Below are 26,335 nucleotides of genomic sequence, written 5' to 3'. Positions count from 1 at the left end.
TAATGTATTGCATCAAATATTGAGTGCAATAGTTAATTCAGAAAAAGAAGAAATGTATTGTAGCCTGCAAAAAAGTGCCATTTTCTCCACAGTAGGGAAATAGTTAAAGTGAGGGCAATATTTGGTTGTATTTGTATGTTTAATTCAGGGAAAGGAACAGCAAGTGTAATAATAGGGCACCTTGCTGCTGAGCTCACAACCTTTGTACATACCAGTGTGGTGCTCTGCAGATTTGGCTACAGTGATGTTGTGGGTTCAGCTGATTTCATCTGTGCTTTTGCTGGTGGTGTTACACAAATTCATGCTTTGTTGGTTGAGAAGTTTAATTGTTGCATTTTTTGTTTCTTGCAGGGTGAAAACTGCACTGCAGCAGTTTTCATGATCTTCGGACAGCATTGTTGTGATGGAGGTGAATAGCAGCAGACAGTGGCGACCTATGTTGAAGGCAGGCTCGAAGTCTGTCCTGTACATTGCATTTGTTTTGAATATGTTTAAATGCGTGGCTTGTTTGGAAAGTAGGAATGTTTACATGAATGTCATGAAATGGCCTTATATCGTTGTTAGTGCAGGGCAATTTATTTTCTAGCAAAATGGACGTCCATGGCACTGCTGGATCGCTGCACAGTGTACATTTTTTGCTTGATGCGGTTCTCCACACTCCCAGAGTCTGCAGCCTTTGCCAGCATGGGCCTAAAAACAGGGCAACAACAAAGTGAACTGAAATTTAAGCTTGTGAATACACAGTGCAGCACTTAGGATTATAGACTACTAGATGGTCCCCAATTTCAAGGACAATTTAGCATTAAATTATGTACATAAAAACAACATTGATGTCTTGTGTTTTTTTTTCTTCAATAGACCAACAGCAGTTGGTATTTGCAGTGCACTGCATTTGAGCAAAATGACGAAATGCCCTACACAGCATAGTGCAACTCGTGACCAAGCCTAACATTTACTACGAGGTGCTGTCCATTATCATGGTCCCCAATTTCAAGGAAAAATTAGTACCATTAAATCATGTACATAAAAGCAACATTGATGTCTCGTTTTTTTTTTTTTTTTTTCTTCAATAGACCAACAGCAGCCAGCATTTGCAGTGCACTGCATTTGAGCAAAATGACAATATGTTCAAAGGTCCTACACAGAATAATGTAACTCATGTGACCAAGCCTAACATTTAATACGAGACTGTGTGCATTATCCTTACCGGATGAATCCTTCGCCTATGTTCTTGTGGTGGTTCTTTTCCTCGGCAGCTTCACTCTTGCGATATTGATTGACGATAGTCTTGCGCTGTTCGTCATGCCACTGGGCATTCTCCATCATCTCTCTGCGAGCTGCAGCTTTCTCTTCTTCACTCAATGGTCTGTTTCAATCATCAGAAGGGAGAAAAAAAAGAAAAAGCAAACGTGTGACCCTGCTCTGTTTCCCACACTTAATCCATGAATCGTGTTTGACAGATATTCATTAGGATTGCCTTCTGCACACCAATTAGGCCATTGTACTTATTTTAATAATGTCAATGAACATCGTGAACAGAAAAGTTTGTCTCAACACAGCTTGTTTCTATGCGTGCATTTCTGCAGCCTTCACGAAAACAATATGGCCTAAGGTATGCAGGGGTCACCAGGGGTAGTATTCTCAAGCGATCACTTTCACAACATTTCACATGACTGGGCACCAGACATATCGACCTTAGACTTTGTCACGTCTAGATCTTGCAAAAGTGATTGCTCGAGAATATCTGTCTCGTAATCGTGCATCATTTCAAGATGACACATAGCATGTGCGCCCTTGTTGCTATTGTAATTCTGGATATACCGTATTTATTTGATTGTAAGGCAAGGGTGCAACTGGGGGACCCAAGAAAAAAAACTTGGAGTTAAACACCAATATAAGGCGATGCAGAGTAGCCGACGGATTATCGAGACTTGGCGCGGATCGCCTGAAATACTGAATTACTAACACAGCCAAACTGCAAAATGGCGACCTTGAAATAGGGGTGGAAGGGAGCTACAACACGCGGAGTGCAGGTTATATGCGAATTTTGTCTTTAGGGGTGGCTTCACGGCAGTGCTAATTTCTCCTTATAGTGTGGCTTCATGGCATTAAGGCGCACACTGCCGTGAAGCCACACCTAAAAGCAAAATTCGCGTAAAAGGCGGGGGCTGACTTCGCAGCTAAGAATTCTGGAAAAAAACCTTGCCTTATATTCGAATAAATGAACTGGGCTAGCAAGCTAGGATAATGAAGTCTGTGGAAAGTAGCAGTATGCCTGTAGGAGTGGCCAGTATCAAATGCAGATGTTTTGAATTATCTTTAGGTATAGAAAGAAAAGTTAACAAACCTGCGCCTCTGCGTAGCCTGGGGTGCTGTTTTGTTCAGCTTATGCTCCTTTGGCTGTACTTTCATAGCTGGTAATTGCTGCTCTCTTTTGTGACTCTGGTTGCCTCGAACCTAAAGCCAAAGAATAAAGCAAGCAAGTATTTAGAGGACAAATTCACCATGCCACTTATATGACGACAATGGCGATATGTCTCGCTCTACAAATGCAATTAGCATTCTTTGGGAACTTCATGCACTATCAGGGGACTGCTGCCTATTTAACAGGTTTCCCAACAACTTGGGTCACTAGCCCACTGGGTAGTACATTGGGCTGTTGTGCTGAGGGAAAAGGGTTCAAAACTGTCAGAACTTGGGTCACTGGATATGTATCGCTCTTCAATGAATCTCTTTGACGGCAACTTGGTTCACTGGGTATCCTTTAAAGTTTATTTGGTTCTGTGCGGAATCGAACCCACATCATATATCTTGAGACAATCTTGTCTGGATACATATAATCGGACAGGCGCCATGTACAGACTTTGCGGCGGCGCTATATGGTGCAACGTGTCTACAGCAATCGGGTAGAGATTACCTGATTAGCTCAAGCAGGCTAGGTGACTAGGAGCCCAGCTGCATAGACACCTCATACATGACGCGTTTCAGCGGTGGCAATACAGTGTGCAACTACATTGCTTCAATGCTAATCACATAACATACAGTCTTCATGAGATCAGTTCTGCCAGAATTTCTAATTGCATTCTGACAACCATTTTCTTAAATGATTTGGCAACTGTTGCTCTAAATTTAAAGAACAAATAGGATTCCCAACTTCCTATGTTAAGCTTTCTTGCACAGATCCTGGGCTGCTGTTTTTCGTGCCCAGCCTACTGAAGAAATAAAGCTACAGACCTATCTGTTCTGGGTAACAAACCAGTGTTCCATACTACATTACCACGCAATCATTAGTAAAGTGGGTTCACTCACAATGAGACCAAACTTTGCCTTTTTATCATGCTGGTGGTTGCCACTCTCTGAGACTGGACTGGTGGGGCGCTGACTGCTTTCACAGTTTTTGTGGTCTTTTGCGCTGCTGTCGGAGCTACTCGAATCGTGTCTCTTCCTTTTGCTGTGTGATCGGGAGCTGCTCTTGACGAGTCGTTTAAGCTGTGTCACAACCTCGTGATGGTCTTGGGAGTCTGACGATGTTGAGTCGTGCCGCCTCCTGGATTTCTTTTCCATGGGTACATTAGGTTGATGGCGTGGGCTTTCTTTTCGGCTGCTGTTACTCTTCTCATATTGGCCTCGTAGGTGGGTGTCCCTCCCAGTATAGCTCTTCTCAGTATGTGAACGAGCATGGGGTGATAAATTTCTTCTTGACCTTGATGCTCCATCTGAGCGGTGTCTGGAAATACTGTGCTCTTTGTCGCCTCTATGACCAGAAGTGGTAATTGTGGGGTCTCTCTTCTCGTCCATTTTGGAGTGTCTGGGACGCTGGGCATGTTCATCAGTGGTGCTGTCACTACTGCTGGACACACTGGGTGACCTCCTCTTATGCTTCTTGTGCTCTTTCTTTTTCTTCTTCTTGTGGGCTTTTTTTGAACTCTTTATAGACTGTTCAATCTGCAAGGATAAGACCCTTCAGTGATAACATGCACCTAAGTGGGGCCTGCAACACTTTTTTTTTTTTAAATAATAAATAAACCCTTCATCAGTATTGGTGTGGATTGTGGCAGTATTGAGTAAATTTGGTTTTATTGGTACAGCAGCCATAGTAGCTTCAATGCGCTATGGGCTGGCTTATTTGTGTTATGATCCGGGTAAGTTTGTTAAAGTTGGCTGAAAGTTCAAGGCTATGTTATAATGTTACATTTCACTAAAAGTTTGTGTATGTCTATTGCTTAATAGAACAAGGCAGTCATCTAGTAAGAAAGCTGAGTAAAGGGCTATTTAGTATGCGAAAGATACATAAAAAAATCTTGAACCTTGCATTCATTGTTAAGGGCAGGATATAATGGATATAATGTGGAGATTGATTGTGGCTTTTGACACAAGTGTATACACGGGCTGTTGTTCACACGCTGATAACAGTTGCAGGTAAAGGTAAACCCTGAAATGATTTTGACTGTAGTGCATGAATGCAGTGATGAGGCAGTAAATGTCCGACCTTTGTCAAAAGTAGACAGGCTACATTGTCAGCAACTGCTAGGCTGTTCAGGGCAACTCCTGTGACATGCCATGAATTCCAATGCCCTGGGGAATGTAATGAACTGTCGCTCACCATCCAGAGGCCTAGAGTGGCAGCAGGTACCACACCACACAGCCGAATGACATGTATGGTGAAGGCACAAAATAGCCTGTATACCTTTGACAAAGGCTGCACATGGTTGTTTAAAGCAATGACACACTTTTGGCTGATAAAGGGGACTAACTGCTGCTGTGCGTATTTGTACGTGTACAGGTGAGTAACAATAGGGAAGAACAGGCAGAATAGCGTAATGTGGTGTCGCCATGCAATGAAGGGTGCCAGAGTTCAGCTGTTCTATCCTTAGCCGCGTAGGCAGCGCAACTTATACGCATGAACTTTACATAGACTGTAATGGACCATAGAATGAAGTGCAGACGCTTATAAAATATTTTAAAAAATATTATGCACTTAATAACATCCAACTTGGTACAGTAATCTGGAGACATGGTGGGAATCTAGCCCTAGTACCGAAGTTTCACTGTGAAGCATCGCCACACCATTTTTCGTGACTTCCCGTGCCGACTTAAACTGCGAACAGCATGTGTAATTCTGTCACTATAAATCATGGTCTCTTCATTTCCGCTAAAATTTTGTGACGCGTTTTGAGTAGTTGTCAGTGCCTTTATATTGGTTGAAGTTAATAGCATGTCCACCAGTTGGAATAGCAATTACAATTCTAAATGGGCACAGAAAGTCCAGGAATACTGCATGTATGATGCTCTACTGTGAAACTTTAGTACTAGTACTGGAGCTCGACCATGTGGTCACAGATTGATGTATGTCAGTGTCATATTTTATAAGTATTAGAAGCTTTTTCCCATGTGTAAAGAAAGTTCACAGTCTCCATTCAGCAGCAATGGAGATGAAGTACAGCACATGATTGAGGACCTTAATCGAGAAAGCGTTAAGAATTGGGTTGAAGATGAACATGCAGAAGACAAAGATAATGTTCAATAGCCTGGCAAGGGAACAAGAATTTAGGATCGCCAGTCAGCCTCTAGAGTCTGTAAAGGAGTACATTTATCTAGGTCAATTACTCACAGGGTATCCTGATCACGAGAAATAAATTTACAGAAGAATAAAATTGGGTTGGAGTGCATATGACAGGCATTGCCAAATTCTGACTGGGAGCTTACCACTGTCGTTGAAAAGTGTACAATCATTGCATTCTACCGGTGCTAACATATGGGGCAGAAACTTGGGAGGTTAACAAAGAAGCTCGAGAACAAGTTAAGGACCGCACAAAGAGCGATGGAACGAAAAATCTTAGGACTAACGTTAAGAGACAGGAAGAGAGCGGTGTGGATCAGAGAACAAACGGGAATAGCTGACATAGCTAGTTGACATTAAGCGGAAGAAATGGAGTTGGACAGGCCATGTAATGTGTAGGATGGATAACCAGTGGACCATTAGGGTTACAGAATGGATACCAAGAGAAGGGAAGCACAGTCAAGGTCGGCAGAAAACCAGATGGGATGATGAAGTTAGGAAATTTGCAAGCGGCAAGTTGGGATACGCTAGCGCAAGACAGGGGTAATTGGAGATCGCAGGGAGAGGCCTTCGTCCTGCAGTGGACATAAAATATAGGCTGATGATGATGAACTGACAACCTATAATTTGGTTTTATCACAGAACACCTACGTGGTTTAATGGAGTAGGTAGCACAGCCGTGCAGAGGAGTCTGTCACATATACACTACATACAAATCTGTGATCAGTGGCTAGCAGACTCCTCCCCAGACATTATGAATGCACTGTTTGGACATCTCGGTCTTTTACGCCTGGCTGATTAGGTGTATCTTTTCTCCACAGACTCAAACTGAGGTTTCACTTTCAATAAAGTTCTTCTCTCTCTGAACAAATACCATCAGGAAACTTTTCAAGGAGCAAGAATGTTGTTTAAAATGAAAGTCTGGTGCTGTGTTCGTGGCATTTCAAGTTATGAAGTGCCGCAAGAACACACACGTCGACATGAGCAACCAGGTGGGTAATACACAACACAAAGCGAAAACATTAAACATTTCACTACGTGTTGTGCGACTAAATAGATTCCCATCTTGTGTGGGATCGGTCATTTTTAAAATCTTTCTTTCGATGCACTCATTCCAACCACTCCCTTCTCTAATGCATAGGCCATGAAGTGCAATAAACATGCTATTGGAAAAGAACCTATTCATTAAAACATTTTTAACAGTTAACAGTATTCGATTTGACTGATTCAAACTAGAAATTTGATACCCACCCATCTCAACCTAATAGTTCATGCTTAATTTTGAACTCTTGTACCAAGTTTTGGCGAATTTGGAACAATAATCTTTTCAAACATCACCTTTTTGACTTTACCCTTTCATATACAACAGTAGCAATAAAATTTGGTGTAACTATTTCCTGTTGCCTTATTTTTGTTGAGGTTTTTGAATGAAAACCTACCATTTCTTTGAGATGCTTCATCTTCACAGGATTGCTCAGCAAGGTTTTCTTAGTCTTCATTTCTTGTTTCCTGAAAGAAAATGATCTTTTACAATGCTTTTCGAAACTACCCATTAGTGTATCTGTATTATGTATTGCCCTTGCAGTGTGACAGTGGTATGCAAGCCCAGTGTAATAAATTGTACAGACTGATGTTATTGTAAACAACTGTGCTTCAACATCACTTCACCAAGAAAAGCTGTGGGCTTGAGACCGGTGGTCATGTGGTATACTGCAAGGCCAGCTCAGTACCACCTGTTTACCCATGAATGGAAGCACTAGGCCACGAAGACTGATCAAAGTTCTGTGGGTGGCTGTGGCTAACGGAGCACACCATAAAATAGAAAGTCGGAACAAAAATTTTCAGCACAGCATTACTGCAACATTACCATTATCAGCCTTGCCAAGTGTCATCTGTGCATGTATGGTGTAGTAAAACTAGCACTCATGTAGTTACCATCTGTTTTCGGTAGTACTAGCACCATACGGAAACATTCTAATGAAACAACTGGAAAGCGAAACTTCCTTTGCAGCTGCGGAAACAGACTGCCTCCGAGTACTGCTTCAAAGCACTTGCATAAACACATGAAAGCATTCCAGTGAACAAATGTCATTTATGGTTAATTGTACTTACGTGAGGAAAAGAAAGGAAAATAAATAAATAATGCATGCTCTGTAATTATGCTACGATATCTTACCTACTAATACACAATGAATTTCCGAGTAAACGGGGATGCTACGAATGGCACAAACCTCAGCTTCGCTAGCTCAAGTGGATACATATTTTCACTTTGCGAGGCTCCAGTATTATTAAACCATGCCTACAGCTCATTTCTCAGGCATGCGCTGTTTAACAAAGCGAAGAAGACGCTGCAAAGGCCATGGAGAGTCATCTGCAAGACTTTTCTCAACCATTTTACAAATATCAGCTGGCTCCATTACAATGCACAAGGCACAGCCAATGTGCATTAAAAGACGAACGTGAAGGACAGGACAGGTGCTACCTGTCCCATCCTCCATGCCCTTGCCTGTACAATGCACCAACTTGCCAAACAACATGTTTAACTAAATAGACTTTTCTGTTTAGGCTGGACTTCAAATTTATAAATGCAATGAATATTTCATCTGAGTCATAGGGCTTACATTTCAAAGCTAAACCTGGGCTATAATATGACACAGCAAAGGTGTGGAGGGCACTGGGCATTTTTGCATTCCACCACATTGAAATAGAGCTACTATGGCTGTGAAGCAAACTTGCCGTCAAGTGCTCAGCAGCACATCGGCACAGCCTTTGAGCTACTGCACAGGTAGTGATAACAGTAGATAGCTTGATGCAGCTACAGCGGAAAAAACACAGGCAACCACAAAAACTGGAACACACAGAAGCACACTAAAAGCTGCCTGTACCAGACTTGTGTGCCATAAACAGGACTCAATGACAGCAGTGAGCAACCTAGTTTTGATACATTTTTGCATACCATATTGCACCCTGTACTGCTTGCTAATTTTCTGTACAAAGAAAAATTTTAAACATTCATAGCATAGTCAGTAGACATTACAAAACAAAACTTCTTAAATGAAAACATAATGAGATGGTAGCGACTTATTTTACACCTTTAAAGACCCGAGCTTACCGTATTTACTCGAATATAGGTTGACATTTACTTTTCCAAGAACGTTGCCCAAAATGAGCTATCAACTTATATTCATGACCAAACAATCTCGACCTATAATCGTGAATAAAGCTAGCAAAAGTACTAAACTAACAGGGTTCCCCTGTTGCACCCACCATAAGGCCACTCTGGAGATTATCCAGACTGACTTTAAAAAATGCTGCATATGCAAGTCACTCGACGGCAGAGGACGATGCTGTTTGGGGTGCCGAGGATGCCCGAGGAGCATCTGACAAGGATGACTTCTTTGGCAGGTTCTCGTGAAGATGTAGCTTGTGGCATAGACTAGTGAGATTTAGTAGTTGAGCTTACGGTACATAAGGGTGTGTCATGTTCAAAGTTTGTTGTTCTTCTAAAAAGATATGAGTCGACTTTTATTCGAATTAAATTTTTTTTTTTAATTTTCAGGCGAGTTCAATATACAGGGGTCAACCTACATTCGTGTTTGACATATTTTCGAGTAAGTACGGTACTCTCCATGTTTCGTAACATCTGTGGTGACATTTTCTTTCATTTAATGCTATGACGTATTAGACATAATATGGCACAGGAAAGTTTACTGGTTATTTATGACTGAAAGCCAAGCTAGTTCTGGCACAACATTTAGGTTGTAACACATTGCACGCTATGGCATGAGCGATTGAGAACCGACACCAAAATTTGTCAGCAAAAAAAAAAAAAAAAAAAACTGGAAGAAATATACAACTCTCATTTGGAACAAATAAATTATACGCTGAAATTAGCGCACTTGATGGCAAATAATGGGTCCTCTCGTATTTTGTTTTCCAGGTCCACAGTAGCATTAGTAGGCGCCATGGTGAAAATAGCACCGGGCTCCTCATCTGCAAAAAACAGGCAGATTAAGAAACAAACCAGGAACGCAAAAACGATTTGTTTACCTTCGTTCTTGTCCACCACACCGTCCTCCTCTTTTTTCAAGATTTCAAAGTTCTTGTCAACCTTGCGACCAAGCAGATACTGTTCCCTGTCCACCAGACCAGCAACTCCCTGGTACATCCAGTCGAGTCGCTCCTGCTTTTTTCTGAGGTGCAATGAAGAAAAAAAAAAAAATAAAAAAGGGACTGACGTGGAGACAACTCCAAGAGTTCCAAAAAGAAGCTACTAATATGACGGGCAGTGTAATACGTACTTTACAACACCTTTATTCTCGGCATACTGGCGCATTTCCTGCTTGTTGCGTTCTTCTTGAAGCTCTTTCTGCAATTGCTCGATCTTCGCCTTCTCCTGATCGCGCATCTGTTCCGCCTTCCATACTCTTTCGATATTGCGTAGCGTCGATGGATGCCACGACTTTTTCAAGTTCTGAAACAAATATCAGTAAAAATTTCAGGCGACTTGAGGGTCAAATCGCGGAGAGAAATAAACAGCGTTTGAAACAGTGCTACCAAAGGGGCGCAATCATCTGTAGCTTACCAGATCGCCGCCGCCCATGGTGAGTGCTTAAGTAGGATGATTGTGTCCCTGGTACAGATCACGAACGTTGGTTTTCGCTCCTTCCTTTGGCCATTTTTTAACTGCAAGCGTTATTTTCGCGGTGAGCAGCCGACTGACGCCGCGAATCCGCAAATACTCGATGATGCCGCTGTCAATGGTGCTCTCGCTGCCGTCACTGGCAGCGACAACAGCGACGTGCGACGACAGCGCACTCTCGGCCGTTCCGTAGCAGCCGCCCGGTAGTGCCGGCGGTTTTCTCTAGCGGGTCAACGAGGCTAGCAAGCCACTCGACGGACTTCCCGTCAACATGCTGTGGTCGCGGACGCGGTAGTTTGTTGGTCGCCCCTTGAATCCATGCAGGAAGGCGTGTCCCTGCATCATAATGTCTCTCTCCGTGAGCAGTAAGAACTGGAAGCCCTCAACGAAAGAAGGTGAACACTTATGTGACCTTATATCTCTCGAGTGTTCGCTATTATCACATTTTATCTGTATTGGCATTAGGCCTAGAGCAGCTAGTCCGTATATCTGTTGGCAAACAACCCGGGAGACTGATCGGCGGTGTCAACGAAAGTTTTGGTGCCGGAAGCGTGTGCGTGCATGTGTATTTAATCGTGACGGGATTCATGGCAATCTAATGCACAACTCCTTTTCTGCTCTTGGACTGGCTTTCGTTTCACTGTAATTGGTAAACTGCGTTCGATGTTCGCGAAGTTGAAAGCAGAGAACGCTGTCGGTGTTAAGTTGACAGCGACGTGTCGTGTTTGACCTTTCAGCAAAGGTCTTGGCATATCGGCAAGGCACACGGGATGTATGGAATGTAGAGTACGTACGGTCGCGATGATGGTGCACCAATAACTTCGGTCACCTGTGTGCTACGAGTAAATTTTCCGTTCGCGCACCTGAACAGCTGTGCCATGTTTTGCTTCGAAAGCAACCAGTGGTAACATCATTTGTGACTATGGCCGCTGTATACCCTCATTATGAGCTTAATGCACATTTCGTCACGGAAGTGCCGTGATTTTAATCGTCTTCCAGCAACGATAATTTCACCCTCGTTTACGCCAGTCTCATGCGTAGACGGTAGCCCCATGGTTTTGTCAGCTGTGGCTTATGCGCACGACAGAACCGCAAATTAATATATGCTTATTAGCTTATTAATATATGTGTTGTAACGACACGCGCGCGCACTTAGGAGCTACAAAAGAAAAAAGTGCTAAAGGAAGTAGCGGGATTTTGGGGTACCTTTTTGGCTTTCTTGCGTAAACAGGTGGCTTGGAAATTTTATAAGTACCTCACAGAACCCTCGTGGGACATTGTGTAAGGGGGGCAGTACAGTAAATGCATACAAAAAGATTAAAATACAATAACACCTTAAAGTAAAACATTGATTAATGCAGAAAGATGCCAATGAACCCGAAAAAAAAAAAAAGATCTGTAATTTCTAATCCCTTCTGTATGCTCTATCTGACGCTTGAAAATACTTCAAGCCTGAGATATAGCGTGTGGTTTACTTTATAAAAATGTGTTATGACAATAATGCACTGTAACAATTATTGTAATTGTGTGGTTTAGCGCACTGCGTGTCACGTCTTTTTCTTTTCTTTTTTTGTGTTTGTGGTTAGATATTTGTAGCCACGCTAAGACCAGTGGAACAAAAAAGTTCTGGTTGACGTCCCATTACTCTGGTTCGGATAGAAACTTTCGTGTTTAAATAGCAATTGTTGGTCTCGCTGAGTATTAGGCAACGAAATTGCATCGGATGGTGGCAGGAGTGATAATTATGCTGCCCATAGATTGTTGCACCTTAAAAACTGTTGACGGCTGCCTTACATGATTTTGCAATGGGGTAACATTTGGCAGTGCGAGGTGGAGTGTAGGTGCCCCAGAAATTAACCGGGGCGTGCGAGTGGTGGTCGAATTACATCTCCATGCACTAGCGGCAGCAGTGCGTACTACTACATAGCATGCGCAAACGTAATTTTCCGTGGTCATGCGATACGCTTCTGACCACTGCCTCACCGGCGGCTCCGGCGAAGGAGCGCTTCTTCCAGCGTTCGATGGTAGTGGAGGTTTCTGAGCTTGCCACAACTGTTTGTCAGCAGCAAGCAGCTCTTGCCAAAAGCGTTTGCTTGATACACGTGCGGCGCGCCTGTCACTGCCATTGTTGCCCACAACACACGCACACACACACACACACACAGTTGACCCCCCCCCCCCCCACAAAAAAAAAAAAAAAAAAAAAAAAAAACTAAATCCCGTCCTAAATGCCCGCTAAATGCAGACAATCAGAATCGCGTTCAAAACATGTTTTATTGCGTCCCCGTCACCATTTTCCAACGCCATCGCCCTTAATTAACAGGCCGATGAGCCATCCCAATTTTAATAAATCTTTATCACCAGCATTGCATCTGCATAAAACACAGTGATAAAAGTTACGCTAGGCGGTAAAGGCAATTTTGTTTAAAAATTTAATTATCAGTATTTTCACGGTACTATTCTTCTAGAGGAGTGTCGACGAAGAAGATGCTTTTTAGGTGCACGTTAAAGAACCCCAGGTGGTCCAAATTTGCGGAGTCCCCCACTACGGCGTGCCTCATAATCAGAACTGGTTTTGGCACGTAAAACCCCATAATTTAATTTTTTTTAAGATGCTTTTTGATCTGGAGCGCATGATCGCCTTGTAAATATGTTGTAAATACGTTTTCCTTTTGTCTGCCGCCTCGTAACAATATTGATAAGCCCTTCTTTGTGAGACTATATGAGGTGCGGATACATATTGCGAAACAAAACTAAAGAAATGTGCTTATGTGAACTACTACAATCACTGGCCGCTAATCAGGTTGAACTACCGGATAGTGATTAAAATTGCAGAAAGATGTCAAGTTTCGTCATCTTTGTGTGTTCGCTGGGTCTAGGATCGGTGTGATCGCTGACTCCGTAGAGCTCCATCGTGGCGATCTTGCTAGAGAGAGAGAGAGAAGAAACTTTTATTCAATGATAAAAAATAAGTTATTCGCATGACGGAGCCCCAGTCGAGAGCCCCACTGGCCAACCTGGTCGATCAGCGATTGCTGGTCGGCCAGGTCAGAGCTGGACAGTCCCACTACTCCAACGTGTGTTGTGCTGCCAAATCTGTGTCTTTCAGGTGTGCGGGCTGTCTTGAGCAGCCCCAGGTGATGTGAAAAAGTGTAGGACTTCCTCCGCACCAGGGGCTGGAACCTCGATTTCACGTCGTGCGAACAACGTTCTCGGGCAGCGTGTAAAACTGCAGCAGCATTTATAATTTCTTGGGAGACCAGCCCGCACAGTAAGGATGGTATTTGTCATCTCTGTGGATATTCTGTTTAACTTAAATTTAATCGCATTTAGCTGGCTGAAGACACGCTCTAAAACCGCGCTAGACCACGGCAGTGCAAGTACTGATAAAGCGAAATTAGCCAACTGAATTTTTGAATGTATTTCACCGGAGCCATCTCACGATGCAATATCCCCTAAAGCACGTCTGCGAAAATGGCGAAGAGTGAAACTGCTTCGAACTGCCGAAACTGTAAGAGCTATATAGTTCATAGAAGGCATGGAGGGATGAAATGTAAGCCCGAACCGCATCAGAAGCGATTTTGTGCGCAAGGGCGATGAGCGACGAGAGGGGCCGTCGCGTGAGCAGGTCGCTCGATTGCTCGGTTCTGGAAATCTAGAATTCGTCGCCCGGAAGTGCTATGAGCGACTAGCCAATAGCGCGAAGCCGGAACGGGATGTGTACATACATCGGTCAAGTGCTACCGATTGTCGCATGGAACATGCAAACGACTAAATGTTGATGCGTTTATGAATATTTATGCTGCTCTTTACAGTAAAACACATCAACTTAAATGAATAAAGCACGCGTCACGCCAGTTTCGGCGCGCATTTACTGCCCTTATACCGGCGACACCGGGGAGACGTCGGCTCAAAGTCGTCACTCGCGCGGGTACGACTTATAGGCGACGATCGAACGCGACAGCCATCGTGTTGCTTGTCGCTGTCGCGCAAGAGCGCTTGTACGCGGTTTATTATATACTTATGCGAAACGCATTGTTTGCGGATCATGATCCTAAGGGAAGTGGGGCATGGAAAAGCTACATGTTTACGAGACGCGAAGCACGAATTACTGGAAATAATCCCTGGTGATCAAAATTAATCCGTAGTCGCCCACTAGGCCATGCCTAATAATCAAATAGTGGTTTTAGCAGGTAAAACCCCAGACTTCATTCATACGCTCTAACATATCGGTGCCCCTTTCAAGTACGAACACGCCGTTTTCTTTTCCTCAGTTCCGGATAAATCTTGAAGTAGACGTCAGAACAGTATGCCTAATATTGCGAAAGGTAACTTTCTTTTATTACGGTGCAAATGCCCAAGACAAAACCAACAAATATGTACAGGTGACCTCCAAAAAAGAGGTCATTATTACTTGAAAAGCGCTAAAAAAACCCGCCGCCCGCAAGCGAACAAATGGTCCCGCTAGGTATCGCAGAAAGCAGACAAATTTAGCAGGAAAACCTCTAAAGTGGCAACACTGGTCACTGCCCGATGTTTTTCATTGGGATCGCTACGATTGACGTGGTGGTGACGTGCCGCGGTTCGGTGATTTCAAAGCGCGATAGACACCCATCACGTGAGATCAATTACCATGCTTTAATCCGAAAGTACAAAACAAAATTGTGCTGAAATTGTGATATATCTTCCAGATGACTAAAGTAAAATAATTATAATGGCAGAAAATATCTGTTTACGCGAAGGAGCTCGAGTCAGTAGTGTGTCGTTGCTCCATTCAGAGTTATGACACTCGCTATGCGTCGATGAAGAGATTGAAACATGTCTACGTAACCAGATATCTGGCGCAGGTCGTCCCATTCAACTTTAACGACTTGCCAAAGGTCGTTGCCGTGTTCATATACATTCGTGGTAGGTTTGCTTTCATGGCTCCCAAAACTTTCAGCGTCCTTTGGAGTCCATTCTAACACCGACATCGCGCGTTCCTCAAGCATCGCCTTGACGACCCTTGAGTGTGGATAGGGCTGTAATCATGTTGCAAATAAAAGCAACCAACCTTAAATGGCCCGTCTAGCACATATGGAATCATGTGCTGCTCAATCACGCCACTATACGAAGCTGCGGTGAAGTAGGATGGCAGTCCGACGAGTGGTCCGAGACCATTGACGAAGCTGCGGTGAAGTAGGATGGCAGTCCGACGAGTGGTCCGAGACCATTGACGCTCATGGCAACCCACACGCTCACCGAGCTGCGTCCGCTGCAGATAACTCATGAATCCGGGCTGGTATCTGATTTGGAAGTAAAAAGCGATGTTGTAAAGCCGTGAAGAAACGAAGCCGTAAACGCCCAAAATACTAACATTCGCACAATAAGGCCTAACATTCGTGCCTTGAAAAACGACGCCCCAGACTTGGGCTATAGCCTAACGTTACTGACTGCCAAATTAAAAAAAAAAAAATAAAGCTGATAGCTGACATTTCTTCAGCATTGACAAATAAACGTTCTTGCTTGCGCTGAGTTGGTGCCCTAATCAGTTCCGTTCATAAATACCTGCAGTTCACGGCTGCTGCTTCCATCTTGACGAAAAGGTTGATTTATCAGTGAACAAAAATTTGAGGACGCTTAAGCTTCGCCTTTAAGAGTGGAACGCGATATCGTTATCGGGCCCCGTTCGCATCGCATTTTTCTTTCTGTGGAAGCGCTTCACTGCAACACAAAACGTGGGAAAGCCAGCTTACAAAGACCAAGCTTACACCGATCCCCTTAAAGTCGGCTTCACTTTTAACCAGAAATACATTGCTGGGAAGTCGTTTTTACAGGGTTAATATAAGTGGTGTTATATTAAAATGTGAAGGCCCTAGCACCTCTTTTTATTATTTTATTGTTTGCTGTTTCCCCGACGAGAGATGCTGATAGGCCAGCGCTCGCGCACTCGGTTTTCTTTCTGGGTCACCTGTACATATTTGTTGGTTTTGTCTTGGGCATTTGCACCGTAATAAAAGAAAGTTACCTTTCGCAACATTAGGCGTACTGTTCTTCTGACGTCTACTTCAAGATTTATCCGGAACTGAGGAAAAGAAAACGGCGTGTTCGTATTTGAAAGGGGCACCGATATGTTAGAGCGTATGAATGAAGTCTGGGGTTTTACCTGCTAAAACCACTATTTGATTATTAGGCATGGCCTAGTGGGCGACTACGGATTAATTTTGATCACCAGGGAACTTTAACGTGCCTCCCATGCACGGGACACGGATGTTTTTGCATTTCGCCCCCATCGAAATGCGGCGCCGGCATTTGATCCCGCTACCTCGTGCTTCGCAACACCATAGCCGCTAAGCCACCGCGGCGGACCTGTTAGGTAGTTTTCCCTGCACAACCCGTAGTAAGTTTGTGGATGGCCAATGATTGCGGGACACTTTAATAGCACCAGTTTCGTCATAAAGGTTTTTTTTTTCTTTTGACAAATATGGAAGGAAGGAAAGAAACTTTATTTTAAAAAGAAAATGAGTGAGAACCATGAGCATTTCAACAATGAGTGCTTTTTTTTTTATTGTCATTAAATGCAACTTGTTCAAACATGGTCAGACCTGGTGAGGTGGCTCAATGGCTTTGACGTTGTTTAACACAAGGTCGCAGGTTTGATTCCAGGTTACGGTGGCCACATTGTGTAATGTGAAAAGTTGGGCGAGTTGGTGACTAATTCTACGTATATACATTATACTGTATATATGTATAATGCATTCTGATGTGGGCTGAGGATAAACCCTGTGTGTTCAAAACAACCTGGAGCCCCCACACTATACTGTGTCCCTCATAGTGCAGGTGTGGCTGTGGGATGTAACATCGCCCCGAAACGCGGCTCAGTGGCTTTGCGCTGCTGAGCACGAGGTCTCGGGTTCGATTACCGGCGGCGGCGGCCTCATATTCCGCTCCTTGTGTAGTGTTCGACGAAAACTCGTCAGGCGAGGGTGGTGCATTATCGAAAATAAAACGGGCACTCCCCTAAAGTTCAAATAAGCAAAGGAGAATGTTCACGATGAAGAGCGACGCGAGAGGGTCCGGGCGGCGCCGAGTGCGGGTGTGTATCTCGCAAAGGATAACCCCGCGTCGGTTTTAACGCGTGTGTTGTTGATTGGGATATGAGCAGACGTGAAGACAGGCGCTACTCTGTCGGGGATTACACCAGCAGAATCCCCGCCGATGATATGGTTAGCGGATATGTAATTCTGAACTCCTGATGCTACTGAATCCTTGTTTTAGAGGTTTCAGTCTCGCCAATGTAGCACGCGTCATAATTCTTGCACGGTACGTTGTGTGAAATCTATCGTGAAGATTACACATTGATACTTTGTCGCTTCCGAAGGGTTTTTCGCACGTACAGCTGTTAACTTTCTTGTTGGCACGTTGCGCGATATTGACACCGTATACTTACGTGCCAAAGATCCTTGTAAGTGCCTCGCCTACACCTCGTGCGTAGGAGACCGGTGCGCTCTTCTGCTTCTATTTTTCCTGTACCATTTCACGGTTAGCAGTATAAGAGCGCAGTTCTTGCTATTTCAGCAGCTGCTAAATGTAGCCGTACTGTGGCATGGCTCACGCTGTCCAGAATCGGCGCAGATGTGGAACGCGCGGGATCGAAGCACTCGAACCTCATGTATTTGCCAGTGTGAGTTGGTTTCCTGTACGCAGTAGTTGCAAGTCCTCCCTGGAAGCGTGTCGTATGAGAACGTCGAGGAAGGCAATTGATTCCATGGACGTTTGCAACTTCCGCGTGAGCTTTCGTTATTGAATATGACATCGCAGTTTACGAAGCAGCTGCGGCTCTAAGAACAATATTGGTTTTGTTGCTTGTGTAATTAATAGCCATTTTAAAATATATTTACAGAAATATCTTAAAAGGTTTATGGTCTTAACCTACCCCCGCCCCTTACAGGCGCTGTGTGCACTATCTTGCGTGTAGAGTTGTGGACGCCAGGGTAGTGCTAAGAGAAAAGCACGGATGAAAATACTTAAAACCATGCCGCGTACATCGTGAAACACTTCTAATTGCACCTGTGCTGCAAAGTTGAATAATATGCGTAAAGTGTTTAGTAAAACGAGTTGGAAGGTAGACGGCTGCCTGTTTACTCCCGGTGCCAGTATGCAGCTGTATGACGTCACATTGGGTATTCACTTTGAGTTTTTTTTTTTCTTTTTTTTTTTTTTTCAATGCTTCACGTCCGACTTATTTTTCATATGCCCGTGTAGGTGCTTTCCAAGTATGCTGGATATGAAATAGTTGATTTGCTCATATCTGACGTTCGAGTAGAGTTCTTCCATGGAGTCCATTTTCTACAAAACTCGCTGCAGAATCTAAAATTCTAAATCTGTTGTGCAGCTGTACAGTCCCAGCGGAAAAAGATTAGCGCAAGCATGGAGGAAGGAAAAAAACTGAGGAGAGGCCCTACCCCCTCCGCGCGCTCTAGGAGAAAAGTGTGGAGGAAGTGACGTAGTCATGGTATTTTTCTTTATTTTTTCACGATTTTTGCGCTGTAGCGGCCATGTTTTCGTGACACAATGGCGGCTTTGCTATATGGTGTGGCGCTCACACGTGTTGCGCCGTAGGTTTCGTACCGTGGCAAAGGCGTCGTGCGGGCAGGTTTGCGTTAGTCTCTGTGTTTTGTTCCGCTGTTTTATCTGGACCGTGCTCTCCCGGATGTTGCTGTGGCCAGGTGGGACTGAATGAACTCAAACGCGTGAGATGACGAATGCGCATGCAACGCTGTACGCAATGTACCGCGCCACGGCATTGGCCACAGACTATAAGGAATATCTGCGGGAAATTTTGCCCTCTTCGGCGGAATCATTCTAACGTGCCATTGTATAGACCGAAACCACTGTGTTTCAGAATCTGTACAATGAACGCCTTGCAGGTCAGTGACAGTCGCGCAGTATTCCTGCTTTTGACAGCGGGTGATAATAAATAACGATGATAACGTAGAACGTTATGCAAGAATGCATAATCCTGGCTTTAGAACTTTGTGTCAAGTAACAATTTGCTCTTGTACGTATTGAAACACATGTTGCTCGACTGCTGCTCGTTTCTCGCAGTACTCGCGACAGCACGAGCTAGTCTGAGGAGAGCGCTTTCGAGGGTCATACACACCTGCACAGGTGTGCCGGTGGAGTTTAGCGCGGAATATGTGCTTCGTTTTGCTGCCCTCCACATCGGCATTCTCAATGCCTGCTTACCCACCTGTAGTGTTTCATGACCTAGATGCGCACGTTGGCATTAACATTAGCGCTCAAAGCGCTGCATTCATGCAACGGCGCGCCATTCACGGAAGCACACGGGTCAAATTAATAGTTTTGAAACTAAATAAAATTAGTACTGCACAAAACTATTTGAAATTCGAGCGCACGGTCGAATTTGCGAAGTTCATTATGAACTTCTTTCAACATGGCGTCGACAACGGTAATGCGATGACACATCGCGATTACATCTTCCGGTTTAGGATCGCTGCAGAGCACGTGCGCCCAAGCAGCCCGGTTGCGCGCAGCGCGGCGTAGTTTCGCGAGAAATGTAAACAAGAAAGGAGAATCTTCCGGTGTCATCAGAAACTTCCGGCGTCACTTGGCTTCACAAAGAGCGACGTCAGGGCCCCTCCTCCGGCCCCTCCTGGTGGCCGGAGCGGCACATTCCATTTTCCAAAGCACGGGTGGCCGTCAGAAAGCGCATCGTGATTTTGCCGCTCCTGCGACCAGTCACTTGCGCTAATCTTTTTCCACTGGGACCGTCCGTACGTTCTCCATGATTCTGAACATGCAACAGATGTGGTGAAACTAAATTTTCAATGAACAGAATCGGCACCTGAAGGGGTTAACCACTTATTTAGACCGGTAGATTTTTTTTTTTTTGCGTTAAATGAAAGTCCTAGACATCGAAACTTTGGAAGAAAATTAAAAAAAAAAAAAAACTGTCAGCCCTTTCACTGAGGTGGAGATGGAAGACCAGCGAAGCTGTACTATGGTGGGGATTATGTATTTCCAATTATGGCTATTAAGATGTGATGTTGTAATTGGTTATTTGAACTATTAAAAACTGAGAAATATATACGATCCGGTGGTTTTCATTTATTTACTGACCACAGGGACCATGGCCTCATGGTCGTTACGGTACACCGCCATAGGGTGTACGGCAAAGGTTGGCACGTTCTTCGTAAACACGTCACCAACGCCGCGCGCGTTCGGTGAGAACGCGGGGAAAACGCCGCCGCCGTCGACAACAGTTCTGCGCGTTGCTGGTGCTGCTACATGTCCAAATTTATACAGCTCCTCAGAATTTTGAGAATGATAGCCCATAAACAAATGTCATGAAACAAAACACCGGCAGCGCATGCCTTTTATGTTAAATCTTCTCAGACTGAAATATTAAAAGTGCGAAAAAAAAAAAAGGCTCGAGCCAATGAGTTTTTTTTTTTTTCTACACGCTGACACGACCATCGGGGACTGCGCCTAAGAGCGCCCTAAATTATTTGCTATAATGGCTTGTCTAGAGCCGGTTTCGGTTTCATGCGTCGTGACGCCGATCATGACTCCAGGTGGTCACGTGGGAGCAGAACATCGTGAAGTTGTGGCCCTCATGCTCCGACTCGGCCGGTCTTCTGCCACGTCGGGCCACGCAACGAGTACCGACGACGCGCTTCAAAGAGCACTCGCCGTCTTCATGGCTGGACAAAGGACAGATTAGGGGCGACTCAAGAAGACGGACAAAATGAAGCGCGAGCTCACGACTGGCTTATTTTTCGTAGCGGCATATGCGCCCTATATGTACTATGGACCAAAAAAAAAAGAAAAGAAAAGATAACGAAGCACGGGATCTCGGAAAACGCTACATATCCGAGCAGCCTTTAAAAGTACCAGACTGCGTTTTGAGGCTGCGGAGATATTCAGCTTTTTGTCAGATACCTTGGTCCGTAAACTTTTTGGTCGATAGTACTTAGATATAAAACAAGATATGACACGGGGTACCGGACACAAAAGAAAAGAAACAGATTAAAACCGCTCAGCTTACTTTCCCCCTGAACATGTGCGCTTAAGTCGTTTACGGTTACTATATATATATATATAATGCGCCGCGTTCAAAAACGCTATTCGTTTTTTAGACAGCAATTGAAACGCCTCATTTTTCTCTCCGCTGATCAGTCGATTGCGTGATAACCTTTGTATCGGGAAAAAGCGGTTCACATGTGCAAACCGCATAGTGCGCAGCTAAATTTCCGGGGTGTTTGCATAAATATGTCCCCTAAGCCTCGCGTTAATACAACTTCCCGTTCTGCCTGTGTAACTGCCGCGACAGGATAGGGGCTTGATGTAAACGTCAGTGTTGCAACATTCTACAAACTTGATTTTGTGCCTCACCCCACAACGGTTGCTGTTCAGCCCGGCATTTACTTTTTGCAAATACATTTTGTAGCGTTAGCTACACTGGCCTAGCCAAGCCCGTTTCGCGCGGCACATCAAGAGCCGTGCTGCGCATGCGCAAGGGTCAGTGATGTCACACGGCATGCGCACCGGAGCCACCGAAGCCGGCACCTCTCGCGCACTCCGCCGCCGCCGCGCGCGGATCACCGGCGCCGGTCTGCGCATTCCAGAGGAGTGACGTCGTATAGCCGTGGTAGACGCACTGGCGCCGGCGCGCGCTCGCTGTGCAGTCGCCGTCTGACACTGCGCTGGAGCCGCTGCGCTTCTGACTGGCGTTTGCCAGTGTGGTATAGCCATGGAGAAGGAGAGCGCAAATGCTGCTCAACAGCGCAGAAGAACGGAGAAGCTTGACTCATAAGAATAATCTTAAGAATAAGCTAAGGATAATCAGCTGAACCTTTGCTAACGCTACGTATATCCTGGCATAGCCGAGCTAAGCCACTGCAACTTTTTTTAGCTCTTCGTTTAAGTTTTTCAATTATTTTCGTTTCTGTTCGGTTTTCCTATGTTTTATCTTGATTTAGATACATGTGTACACAAGGCACATGCCGTTACGAAAAATAAGGCAGTTGTAAGTTCGCTCTTCACCTTGTCTGTCATCTTGTGTCGCCCCTAACCTGTCCTTTCTTACGCCTTAATTATGCAGGCCGTTTAGTCGTGATGTTTCACCGACTGGCCCCACTCGTAGCCTTGCTAGTTTTGGTCTCATGAAAATTTTTGCACTTGTTTCTTCGCTACCATTTAATTTTACTGTGATCGTGTGAAGCAGCATTTTGTGTGTGTGTGTGTGTGTGTGTGTGTGTGTGTGTGTGTGTGCTTTCGGCTTTTGTTTGAGGCTAGCGGGAAATTTGTGCTTATTGGTGGGAGTGTGCGAATATTTGAAACTTTCAAGTAACAAATCGAATAGTGCCCGACCGCATCGATTAGTCACGTTTCGTACGTACGAATATTTTTCGAATATATTAAAATGTCAACTGTGCGCAGTCAAACATAAAATTAAAAATAAAGTACGATAACTTTCATGCCCGCGTGCATGAAAGTGTTCGCATACGGGCATACGCATAAAATTTTAGAACTTCCGCAGTGCAACCGGTTACGTGGTGCAACAGGCTACGTTACAGGGATCATTCGCGCTCTCCGAAAAGTCCTGTATAACAAACTGCTAATGCTGATAAACAGCGCTTGCTAATGCGCCGTGAATGACAGAAAGTTGATAAATTTATGAATACTGTGAATACGGGTTTACATCAATTGTGAAAATGGCTGCTAATTATTCAAAAAGTATTCGATAGTCTATTCGATTGGTACTATTCGATTCGTATTCGGCTTCAAAAATTGCTATTCGCATACCCTCTACTTATTGGCCATGCAGTATTTTACTGTTAATAGCATAATCAATTCGAAGGTAACACGGGCGCATCCCTTGGCTGGTGAGCTTTCATCGGTTCCTGCTCGGTGACGCAAAGCATGCCTTTCATTTCGTTTATTATAGGTAACGTGGCGAAACAACTCGGGAACATCAGAATAGGTTCTGCAAGGAAAGAACGACAGAGCTGGCGGGAAAACGGACAGCGTGTGTGCCTTCAAAGGACGGCAACTAAAGAGAAACACCTACACTGATATTATTTCGACGAAACTCTTTTCGTTAACCGAGCGGACGCCGTCAATACCCATGACGTCAAGTCGAGCTGGTGCGGGAAGACGGCTCCCGGTCTTTCGTTATTCGGTACAGTTTAGTCACTAGCTGAGCATGCGCGGTTTGATAAATCGCGCAGATAAAAATGACAGGTGGCAAAAACGTTAGAATGAAAATAGAAATATTCTGCCAAGGATTTTTGGCTATAACATAAAAAAAAGCAAGAACGAACCTCCTCTTGCTGGTTGTCGCGCGACACATCAGTTCTAAGCTCTTCAGTCGTAAGGACATGATATTTTAGACTATTCATTTTTTTGTCTTACGGGAAGGTCCTACACTTCGTAAACACTAGACGAAATAGTGACAAGCCTCGGAGTGACGTAACTAATTGAATATAAATTTTCTGCGGCCAGTTTCGGTTTTGTTTCTGCTGTTTCGTGACGTCACGACACAGTATGTGGTCACGTGGGAGAAGGACCTGGCGTCGTTTCGACACTCGCTTCCGTCTCGCTGGGTCGTCCGCTGTATTGCTACATCGGCCCTCACAACGAGCATTACATACGAGGCGACCGATCGAGTGTCATGACGTCACGACACAGTAACCTCTTGGAAACGAAGCTGGCTGTAGAAGAGCTTTTATATTATTATTGATGGCCATCTTCTGTTCGGCCTCTTCGCATAATTGCGATAGCAGCTTTACTAGAGGCTCATTCCCGCCGTTGGCGCGCTGTCCACTATCGGCGGTGCACGCACGGCTCGCGCGCGGATCGAGTCTGGTGCAGAGACGTGAAGTGCGTTTGACTGCAAAAAGGCGACAAAGCGAAGTGCATGGATCAACGCTCCGCGCAATCTGTTCGGTGGCCGAACTAGGACTGCCTTCCGCACGGATCGCATTGGCAGTGCTGCGCTGCGAGAAACGCATTACGTCGCACCCGTAATGTGAGATCCTGGATACGCGATTTCAACCACATTGCGAAGTTTTGTTCAAGAGCGAGGAGCAGACCACCGGCAGTCGCAACATATACGAGAACTGAGGAGCCCGTTTCTTGTCAGTCATAAGAAGCCAACAATGACAGCGTAGGAGAAATTACTCGTAGTTCTTATTGAGTTCTATAAATGATAAATTCACTGATGAAGGCCGGACTCCGGCCGGAACGTCGGACAAAAATAAAATGTATTCGTTTCGTGCGTCCTATCATTCGAGCACATTATATACAGGGTGTCCCAGCTATCACGCAGCACGATTAAAAAAAAAAAAAAAGAGGAACGGCGTTACGCGAAGCAAACCTAGTGCGTATTGTTTCCAGTACAGTGGAGTAGCCGCCAGTAATTTTTTCGTTAATTAAATTTAATTAGGTAATTGTAATTAATTATTTATCTTGAGAAGTACTGCCCTAACTATAAAAGTGTCAATGAGAAAGTTGTAGAGCAACATGAAAAACTTCCGATACAGCTTTCTGTTGCTCAATACGTGCTACATAAAAGTGTTTTTCCGAGCGTGAAAGAAGCCTGCGAATACAGGCAAAGTGCCTCGAGCGGCCAGTCGCGCGGCAATTCTGCGTGTATTCGCGGGCTTCTTTCACACTCGGAAAAACACCTTTATGTAGCACGTATTGAGCAACAGAAAGCTGTATCGGAAGTTTTTCATGTTGCTCTACAACTTTCTCATTGACACTTTTATAGTTAGGGTAGTACTTCTCGAGATAAATAATTAATTACAATTACCTAATTAAATTTAATTAACGAAAAAATTACTGGCGGCTACTCCACTGTACTGGAAACAATACGCACTAGGGTTGCTTCGCGTAACGCCGTTCCTCTTGTTTTTTTTTTTTAAATCGTGCTGCGTGATAGCTGGGACACCCTGTATATACACGCACGCGTGACATGCTTCCCACATGTCACGTTTTCACTGTAACACTCCTAATGCCACGGAGGAAGGAAACCCCAGGAGAGGCCCCGGCCAGCACGGACGTATTGGAGAAGGTGTGGCGGAAGTCACGTGCTGTTTTCCGCAAAGGAACACTGGACGGGTACCCCAAATGTCAACGTTGCCATAGCAACCGCACTCGAAGCTTTCGCTGCTGCTCTCGGTGCCTGGAAAGTGAGATCTTTCCGCCGGTGGTCTTTCTCGCAGCACCTTTTGTTCGCGAGAAAAGCTGACTTTGGAGTGCGGTGTGTAAGCTTGAAAGTAGTGTTTTGGCTGTGTGAGTGTTAGCCAGCAACAGATGCACTCAGGCAGTCACGGCGCGGGTCTTAAGGCCCAACCACAAGGAACGGATTTCCGACGGATTTTCGGCGTCGGCGCCGGCCGGCGGCACGCGGCGTGGACGCTCATTGACGGCTCTCAACCACAAGAGACTCTCGGCGTCGACGTATTTCAAGCGTGGCGCAATGTGGCCAGATCCTCGGCCCCGAATTTAGCCGGTCAGTTTTGCAAAATGTTGCGCTAACAGAACAATTGTTTTTGCTAAGCAAGGACTTCTTGTACTTTTAAAACTTCATAAAAATTGTCCGTAGCTCTAGTGCAAACATATACGCTGGTTGTCTGTGCTGAAAAACGTAGCACCAGTCGCATAGCATGGATAGCATCACCAGCAGCTTCTGTTCCTAGCAAAAATACTTCACGCTAGATAACGTGACATGTAAATTCTACATTGTATGAAAAACTATATCCGCTGTCGAACGTTAAACACGAACGAGAGCTCCGATACTTGTCGAGCTCAGCTGCAGTGCACGGCTACCGGCGGCAGACGACCGGCTCGGTTGTGCCCGCATCACAGCCGACGGCGCCGCTAATATCAGCGCATTTTCTTCTTTGTGTATAATTATAGCGAAGAGCGACAACAACGGTGAGAAAATATCGCGGCTGGTGAGCGTCGGTGATTCATTCCGAAGCGCCGTCAGCTTAAGCTTTCGAGTGAGCCGGAGAAGGCCTAGCGACGATATCGGCGCCGCCGAACGATCAGCGGCGGTGAGGCTGCCGTCGGTGCCAGGGTGACCACCCCTCGGTCACTGATTGGCCACTTCGCTGTAC

The 26,335-nt window shown here is 44.9% G+C and overlaps 3 protein-coding genes across 7 annotated transcripts in view; 2 read left to right on the top strand and 1 right to left on the bottom strand.

The window, feature by feature from the left end:
- LOC119458334 (armadillo repeat-containing protein 8-like) overlaps window positions 1-825 on the top strand; it is an 82,056-nt gene extending 81,231 nt beyond the window's left edge. For all 5 annotated transcript variants that reach the window (XM_049665633.1, XM_049665635.1, XM_037720177.2 and 2 more), the window contains one exon: window positions 352-825. In XM_049665633.1, coding sequence (XP_049521590.1) covers window positions 352-382 — 31 coding nt within the window. In that variant the 3' untranslated portion in view covers window positions 383-825. The remainder of the gene's footprint in view (window positions 1-351) is intronic.
- Window positions 558-10,437, bottom strand: LOC119458399 (pre-mRNA-splicing factor CWC25 homolog). The gene is made up of 9 exons (XM_037720240.2): window positions 10,146-10,437; window positions 9,862-10,034; window positions 9,611-9,753; window positions 9,460-9,553; window positions 7,000-7,069; window positions 3,310-3,945; window positions 2,348-2,457; window positions 1,208-1,366; window positions 558-690 (listed from the first exon to the last, which is right to left on the bottom strand). The coding sequence occupies exons 1-9, from the start codon at window positions 10,161-10,163 to the stop codon at window positions 576-578; spliced, it is 1,518 nt and encodes a 505-aa protein (XP_037576168.1). The 5' UTR covers window positions 10,164-10,437; the 3' UTR covers window positions 558-575.
- The window catches only part of LOC119458381 (cyclin-dependent kinase 14), a 138,664-nt gene continuing 122,752 nt past the window's right edge, over window positions 10,424-26,335 (top strand). The window contains exon 1 of the mRNA XM_037720219.2: window positions 10,424-10,597. Coding sequence (XP_037576147.1) covers window positions 10,549-10,597 — 49 coding nt within the window. The 5' untranslated portion in view covers window positions 10,424-10,548. The remainder of the gene's footprint in view (window positions 10,598-26,335) is intronic.

The sequence above is a fragment of the Dermacentor silvarum genome, chromosome 1 (genome assembly GCF_013339745.2).
Source record: "Dermacentor silvarum isolate Dsil-2018 chromosome 1, BIME_Dsil_1.4, whole genome shotgun sequence".
NCBI classification, from domain to species: domain Eukaryota; kingdom Metazoa; phylum Arthropoda; class Arachnida; order Ixodida; family Ixodidae; genus Dermacentor; species Dermacentor silvarum.
The sequence above is the reverse complement of the archived record's forward strand: the minus strand, read 5'-3'. Positions and strand labels throughout refer to the sequence as shown.